This window comes from Oryx dammah, unplaced genomic scaffold (genome assembly GCF_014754425.2).
Source record: "Oryx dammah isolate SB20612 unplaced genomic scaffold, SCBI_Odam_1.1 HiC_scaffold_11077, whole genome shotgun sequence".
Classification (NCBI taxonomy): Eukaryota; Metazoa; Chordata; class Mammalia; order Artiodactyla; family Bovidae; genus Oryx; species Oryx dammah.
In genome coordinates, this window is record NW_024080471.1 from 1,569,685 (window position 1) to 1,578,319 (window position 8,635).

Below are 8,635 nucleotides of genomic sequence, written 5' to 3' on the forward strand. Positions count from 1 at the left end.
ACAAGAGAAGGGAGAGAAACAAGAGACAGAGCTAGAATTCAAGCGTGCCAAGGAATAAGGAGAGAGTCACGCATACTCTGTGCCGTCCGACTGGGTCCGGATGGCACAGCCCAGGTGTCCAGACTAAAGTTGGCATCTCCAAAGTCCAAGAATGCAACTTGGGCGCGCGGGTACAAACACGGCCTTCGGCTTTTCTGAAGCCGGTTAAGTTAGCACAGGGTTCCCGGTGCCTGGAGACCTGGGAGGCGTGGAAGGGTGGGGACTCCCGCGAGGTCTCCTCTCCCTGGGTGTCCTCCGGCTCCGCGAGGGAAGGGACGAGGAACTAAGTCGACTTTGGCCCGGGCGCTGGGACGCGGGACGAGGATGTTCGGGAAGCTGTCGGGGGCTCGGCCGGGGAGTCCGAGAACGCAGGGGGGATGCCTACCTTGTAACATGGCCTCAAGTTTCTTCCTGTCCACGCGGAAGCGCTCCTCGCTCCACTCGGGGCTGTGCAGGGGCGCCCCGGCGACCAGGTCGTCCTCCGAGCCGGGCATGGGAGAGTCCGTGCTGCGCTCGCTGTTGGAGCCCGGGTCCGACTGCGCCGCCAGGTAGCCGGGCTCGCCCTGGGCGGCCATGGTGGGCGCGCGGCGCTCGGGCTCCGGCTGCCGCCGCTGTTCTGCCTGAGCCGCCGCCGCCGCCGCCGCCTCCGCTCGCCCGCCGGGCTCCGCTGGCTCCCCGCGCCGCGGCGCTAGCTCGTGCCCCCGCGGGCGCCGACGCCGCCGCCAACGCCGCCGCCACGGAACCCCGTGCGCATCCCAGCCCCCGGCGCCGCCTACGCCGCCCGCCGCCCCGGGTCCGGGCCCCGGTCCCCGGCTAGTGGCTGCACCGCCCCCTGCCAGCAACGCCCGCGCGGAATGAGCGCGCCGCGCCGCCCGCGCCTCCATCCGCAGGGCCCCGGCGCCCCCTCCCCGCCCGCCGCCCCTGCAGCCGCGCGCTCATTGGCCGGGCCGGCCCACGGGGAGCCGCGGCGGGCGGGCGGGCAGCCCCTGGCTCGCGCACACACTCGCGCGCACACACTCACCACGTACGCACTACCACTTTCCTGCGGTTACACGTCTGAATTTTGTCCCACACACATACTTTCACAGTTCTTCCATCACGGACACTCGCCGAGTTCAAGCACAGCACCCTCCTGAACTCACTCGAAGTACAGACACAGTTACCCGTCTCTTGACCTACAAACACTACTCTCTAAAAGTCACAGCCCCAGTCGGTCCCACAAGTTTGCAACAGAAGGAAGGAGAAAAAGAGGAGGATTGCGGAAGAAACAACGTCCATCTATCGCAGACACCACCGTAGCCCTCGCTTCCATGCAGCTCACTCCTCCACTCCGTGCTCAAAGCGGGTATCTCCTCTCATCGCAGCCAGTGGCCGGCTAGATGCACAGAAGTGGACAAGAGGCTTACTCTTTTTACTGTAAGGAATGGTATTTTTTCTCCCCCTTGATTGAGGTGAGAGGGGGAATCGTTTTCTGTGTGATTCTCAGGGAACAGATTCAACTGATTAAAAAAAAAAAAAAAGGCTCTAGAGAAAAGAGGCTCTGAGATTGGAGAGGAGGTTAGCTGGATTCAGCTGGCATCTGAGCAGGGCTGTCTTGTCAGGGACTGAGGGCTCTACTCTGTTCCCAAGGTCAGTCTCTCACAGGTAATGGGCAGCAACGAACCCCTGATCCTACCTGCCTAGGCCAGCTCACCCATTGCTACTCAAACTTGGACTTGAAACACCAAGGAAAAAGAAACTTGCACCAGGAAATCCCACTGGGTCATCCCATGTCATTGGCATGAGCCTGTGGATAATCAGGCTCACGTTTAAGCTTGATCTATGTTTAAACATCTATCATGTTTAAGATTAATCGAAATTCTTAGAGATTCGGTTGCCTAGTTAAGAATTAGCTCTGTGCTGAGTAATATGTGATTTGACAGATGAGGAAACTGGAATTGTAAGAAGTCACATGGCACGATTAAGGTCACACAGCAGCAGATTATGGAGCTAAGAATTAAACCCAGGCCTGTGTATCTGGCACATAATCTCCACAAAAACCCTGCCTTGTTGAACAGAGAACCCTCCTGCTCAGAGTCACCTCCTAAAGAACCAAGAGCAGATCTATAGCTAAACTGTTTGATTCACCATCGTGTTTTCCTTCTCAGAACTTACTAATTACTATACAAAGCACTAATTTAAGCAGCAAAAGAGTTTATCAAGGAGGCTTCCCTCAGGGATGTTTAATGTCTTTTTGTGTCAACAGATATTTGGGGGAACTTCCCTGGTAGTCCAAAGCTGAGACTCCTCACTCCTAATGCAGTGCCCAGGTTCTATCCCTGGTCAAGGAACTAAATCCCACTAAGATGAGGCACAGCCAAACATTTTGGGGGGAAACCTGTAAGTAATGGAAACTGTGTTCGGCACAAAGAATAGTGACTGAAAACAAAGAATATCCCTTGGCCCCTGGAGCTGACGTTCTAATGAGAAAGATAGAAGGCTAACCAAAAGTAAATGTATAAATCACTCAGAAAAATAGAAAATCCTACCTATATTAAACATGACAAATAAGAGACTCAGCATAAGAGAAAAGCTGTAATGAGATAATTGGATTCAGTCGGAGAGGATACTGGATGACTCTCTGAGAGAGTGACTCTGGAACTGAGAATAGGAGAAGAAATTAACTGAGCAAGAAAGAAGAGGAAAGAGCCTTCTCTGTAAACGATCATTTGATCACAATAACACTATTATGATCAAGTATATCACAATTATCCTTTATTTTCCAGTTGAGGAAACTAAGGTACAGGAGATTAAGTAACTTACCCAAGGTTGCACAAATAAGATGTAGCATCAGGATTTGAACCTTGGCAATCTCCCTTGAAAATTAGGCTTGAAGAGTGATATGCTTAGCCACTAAGCTACACTGGATCTTAATAGAATAAGTGTAAGCAAAGATATGTGGTCAGAGGAGGCAGCATGGGGAGCTAAATGAAAACCTGCGCTGAGAATAAGCACAGAATGAGCTAAATGAAAACCTGAGCTGAGAATAGGCACAGAATGAGCAAAACGAAAACCTGAGCTGAGAATGAGCACAGCTGAGAACAGGAAATTAGATGGTGCTTGCCAAGGCAGGAGAGGTGTGTAAGGAACAGAGCTTGTGAGCCCTACAGGCCAAGTTGAGTTCTTCCTTTTTATCCCGGGAGCAGAAGGAAGCCATGTAGAGGCTCTGAGCAAAGGATGATGTACTTAGATCAACACTTTAAAAAAGGCAGTGGTTACAGTATGGAAAACGGATTGAGGGACTGGATAGAACTAGTTAGGTCTATTAAGACTATCCAGGAAATTTAGATAAGAGATGCTGGTGGCTTCCCTAGAGCAGTGAAGATGGAGATACATGAGAGGATTTGAGAAATACTTTGGTGGTAAATATCAACCAGATGGATGATGGATTGGATATGGGGTGGTAGAACGGAAAATGTCAAGAATGATTCTAGGGTTCTGGCTACCATAAGTGAAGAGAGATAAGGGCCCTTAACTGAAATAGGAAACACTGGCAGAGGACTGACTACCTCAGAGGAAAGTTGAACAGGACATACGAGTTGAAAGCTCCAAGAAGATATGTCAAGTAAACACTTGGATGTATGGGTCTGGAGTTCAGAAAAGAGGTCTTGGCTAGAGACTAAAATGTATTATTTGTTGATAGGTGGTAATTCTAGTCATGTGCATGGGTACGATTAAGGAATGAGAGGAGAATTTAAAAGAACCAAGCAAAGAGCCTTTCAGAAATTCTAACAGTTAGTGATCACGTAGATGACAGTATAATGGGAAAGGTGATAGAAAAAGTAATGAGAAGAAAAAACCAAACAAAGTTTTAGCATGTAAGCACAGGAAGAAGACTATTTCAGAAAGTAAAGTGTGATCAACTTTGTATAATGAGGTCAAACATTTTGGTGGAGGTCACTGGATCCTTAGCAAGAAAACCAGAATGGAGTGGTAGAGGAATGAATACAGCTAATGAAATGAGTAAAGACAACAATTTGGGAGACATTTGGCTGTGAAGGGGAGGAAATAACAATAGCTGAAGGATAATGTGGGAAGAAGACATTTCTTCTTTATTGGGTTGGTTGGCATTTAGGCTAGGTGATGATTTAATGAGTGAGGTTTAAGTACTGGAAAAACCACTATATATGATCCAGTTGACAGAAATGGAATATAAAGGGAAAAAGAAGGGATCATTATAGCACTTTGAAAACAAGAGCAGAATAGACTACAAGATATAAGTAGAGGAGAAACAGTTCATCAGAATATGAACAGAAGGGTATGAAAATAGGTCCGTTTGTAGATTTCATTTCTAGAACACAAAGGCATCCCATCTGATGGCTTTTATTTTCCCAAAAAAAAAGTAAAAGTCAAAGTGATCTGTTGAGAGTGTGAGAGGAGAGCTTCCAGAAGTTCGAGAAAAGTAGAGAGGGTGTGCGTGCAAGTGTTTGTGTCCAGAGATTTTAAAACAGCTTCTGCATCTGTAAAACAAAGAACTGGAATGCTGCTGCTTAAAATCAACTATACTTCAATAAAATTCTTTTAAAAGGGTGAATTGGTACTGTTGAGAGTTCAGTTGATGTTGGTAGTCATAAATTTATAATGGGATCAGCCTGCTTATCCTGACTTTCTCCACCAGTGCTAAGCTTCTTGGGTGCAGACACAGAGAAACATAGGAGTCCTGCCAAATAGATGAAACACCAGGAGCTTGAAGGCAATAAAACAGTGCCTGATGGAAAATAATTTTTAATGTAGAAGCTGAAACTTCTTCACTGCAGAAGTAGAATCTAGCAAAAATGTCTATCAAACATGAGGACAAATTCATGCATCCATATGAATGGTCTCAAAGACCTCTCCTCATATCTATCTGGAAAAGCTGTTAAAGGTTACATGCCACCCAAACATGGGAGTCGATCAAGATGAAAAGAAAACCTTACAACCTGGAAAATAAGAGATCCAGTCCAGAATAGAGGCAAAGGAGCTCCGCAGAATAATGATGAATGGAGAACAAAAATTGCAATAGGTCAGGAGTCTGAGGGGTTTAGATTTCTTCTAGATTAAATAGATAGACTTTATTGAGTATGAATAAAGAACGTAAGCCACCCCATTTTGTTAAAAAAGACTCCATTTTAGAGTTCTGAGGAAAGAGTCTTTGGAAATCCCCTGACCTCACCCCACCACCTGCGAGCCAATCAGATCCCAGATCAGGATCTCCTGACTTTACCTTCAGGACTTATGACCTGCCCAGGAAATTCGAATTAAGCCCTGGAAATGGGACCCAATTGGAACCCATGGCCAGCCCGGGAAATGAAAACCAATCAGAACCCAACACCTAACCCTTCCACAGAAGGTAACCGATTAGCCATCTCCCAACCGGAAACTCCCGTTTTTTTAATTTTTCACGCGAGAATACCCTGTATAAGCAATGTAACCCAGAGTTCGGGGCTCCTCTCCTTAGCCGCTGCATCGGTAACTCTGGGAGCCCCAGATCAAGCTTGGTAATAAAAACTCTCTTGCTTTTGCATCGGATACCAGCTCCCTGGTGGTCATTGGGAAATTTCGCGATTTGGGCATAACATGAACATATTCAGAGATTAAGAAAGTTCATGGAGATTTTGGGGTTACATTCATATAAAACTATTAGCAACTCCAAATATAACAAAACTGCTGAAAAGTTACACTAGTCTACATAGCTAAACTGTAACTAGTTTACACAGTTATAACAATGTAAACTATGGATACTAATCTAACCTAAATTATAACTAGATGAGGAATTGGCAGTTTGGGAAGTAGACTTGTGGGTAGTGGGGAGTTTGGGGAGGCAGAAGTAAACAATGTTAAACCTCATCTGCTTTAGAGTAACACCAATAGATAATGCCTAAAACTTTTAAAATCAAGAAGTAGCAGTATATGCATGTTATTTGGAGATATGGAGGTAAAAATGGAATGGAGCTGAAAGTTTTGGAAGTGGCTGCCTGTAGGAAATGGGAAACAGAAAAGCATGTTGTACTTAAGGTGGTGGTTACACAAGTCTTCTAGAACAATCTGATTTTTTAAAGCATATGGATGCATAACTTTAATTATAAAAACGCTAATGAAGTAATACATAATACCATTACTGAAATGGTATATAAATAACAGAACCTTGAATTCACAACACTGAGTGCTGTGCTCTTTCTACAAAAAATGAGCCAGAGTTGGTGGTTGTTGTTCAGTCGCTCAGTCATGTCCGACTGCAACCCCATGGACTGCAGCACACCAGGCTTCCCTGTCCATCACCAAATCCCAGAGCTTACTTTGAGTCAGTGATGGCATCTGACCATGTCATCCCCTTCTCTTCCTGACTTCAATCTTTCCCAACATAAGGGTCTTTTCCCATGAATCAGTTCTTTGCACCAGATGGCCAAAGTATTGGAGTTTCAGCTTCAGCATCAGTCCTTCCAATGAATATTCAGGACTGATTTCCTTTATGATGGACTGGTTGGATCTCCTAGTCCAAGGGACTCTCAAGAGTCTTCTCCAACACCACAGTTCAAAAGCATCAATTCTTCAGCACTCAGCTTTTTATAGTCCAACTCTCACATCCATACGTGACTACTGGAAAAACTATAGCTTTGACTAGATGGACCTTTGTTGGCAAAATCATGTCTCTCCTTTTTAATGTCTTTTTAATATGTCTAGGTTGGTCATAGCTTTTCTTCCAAGGAGCAAGCGTCTTTTAATTTCATAGCTGCAATCACCATCTGCAGTGATTTTGGAGCCCAAAAAATAAAGTCAGCCACTGTTTCCACTGTTTCCCCACCTATTTGCCATGAAGTGATGGGACTGGATGCCATGATCTTAGTTTTCTGAATGTTGAGTTTTAAGCTAACTTTTTCACTCTCCTCTTTCACTTTCATCAAGAGGCTCTTTAGTTCTTCTTTGCTTTCTGCCATAAGGGCTTCCCTTGTGGGTCAGCTGGTGAAAAATCTGCCTGCAATGCGGGAGACCTGGGTTCAATCCCTGGGATAGGAAGATTCCCCTGAAGAGGACAAAGGCTACCTACTCCACTATTCTGGCCTGGAGTTTGCTCAAATTCATGTCCATTGAGTACATGATGCTATCTGACCATCTCATCCTGTGCCACTCCCTTCTCCTTTTGCCTTCAATCTTTCCCAGAATCAGGATCTTTTCTAAGGAATTGGCTGTTCACATCAGGAGGCCAAAGAATTGGAGCTTCAGCATCAATCCTTCCAATGAATATCCATTGTTGATTTCCTTTAGGACTGACTGGTTTGATCTCCTTGCTGTCCAAGGGACTATCAAGAGTTTTCCCCAGCACACAACTCGAAAGCACCAACTCTTCAGTGCTCAGTCTTCTTTATGGCCAGAGTTAGAATAACTGACAACCATCTTTGTTTTCATTAAGTATATTTGTTTTGCCTTTATCTTCCTATGTCATTCAAGAAAAGAATAAATTTCAGTTACTCAGAAGGATAGGAATAGATCAGATGCCAGATAATCAACTGTGTAAAATTTTTAAAGGAGTAGGGCTCTCAAAAAGAAAAATCCCTAATGCTAATAAAAATGTATTTGTCCTTCTTTCCTAAGGTGGAAAATAAAAACTGCTTATATTTCAAAAACGGAAAGAAACAGAAAAATCCCTGGGAAAAACTCAAATAACTAAAATCACCGTAAATCTTCAAGTTTACAGTATATGAAAAACCATAAGACATTAAATGAAAATAAGAAGTGACAGTTATCTTACATTTACTTTAGAAATGGATGCTGAACTCTGATTAGTGCTCATCTAATGAAAAAAACTCCTCTAAGAAGTTTTACAGTAAAATGGATCGGTATTCTATTCCAGATTCTCTTAATGAGTTTCCCTGAATTAATTTCTTCTAAGACACAATACAAAACTATTGATCCTGACCTTACATATTTTTATAAGAGTTTCAGAAATGTACATTAATAACTACTTTTCTATTTCTTTTAAATCCTTGGCCTTTCAGTTTGAATAATCTCAATATATGGACAGATTATATTCAATTAAATGGCCTACAGAGCTCTTAGCAGGCCCCTGTTTAGCAATCCCAACTCATTCTCTTTTTACATTTTGCAGTCCAACAGTATGGAACAGTTTGTAATTCCTTGTCCAGTCCTGCTCTCTCATCAGAGCTCTGTGCTTTGCAAACAGTATTCCTCCAGCTAGAATATTTTCTCCCCTTTCGTTCACCTGACCTTCACAAGCACCTCACCATCAGACTGATGTAGGTTCTCTTTACCTTCTGTTTCCAATGAGTGCTGTGCTTATCCCCATTAAAACAATTATCTTTGCATTTATTATCTTCATCATTATATCATCACTGTTATGGATCTGATACCTGAGTTCCTGAAGGCAGGAAATGTATCTTTACATTATCGTGTCTCCAACACACAGCAATTCCCTGGTATAGGTTGCTGTGCTGTGTTTAGCCACTCAGTTGTGTCCAACTCTGTGACACCAGGGACTGTAGACCCCCAGGTCCCTTTGTCCATGGCAATTCTCCAGGCAAGAAAACTGGAGTGGGTTGCCATGCCCTCCTCCAGAGGACCT

The 8,635-nt window shown here is 44.6% G+C and overlaps 1 protein-coding gene across 4 annotated transcripts in view; it reads right to left on the bottom strand.

The window, feature by feature from the left end:
• LOC120860451 (protein bicaudal C homolog 1) overlaps positions 1–713 on the bottom strand; it is a 354,826-nt gene extending 354,113 nt beyond the window's left edge. For 3 of the 4 annotated variants that reach the window (XM_040236254.1, XM_040236253.1, XM_040236252.1), the window contains exon 1: positions 425–713. In XM_040236254.1, the coding sequence (XP_040092188.1) occupies positions 425–614 (190 nt within the window). In that variant the 5' untranslated portion in view covers positions 615–713. The remainder of the gene's footprint in view (positions 1–424) is intronic. The other variant, XM_040236251.1, reaches the window with a different exon arrangement.
• Between the last annotated feature and the right edge of the window lie 7,922 nt (positions 714–8,635).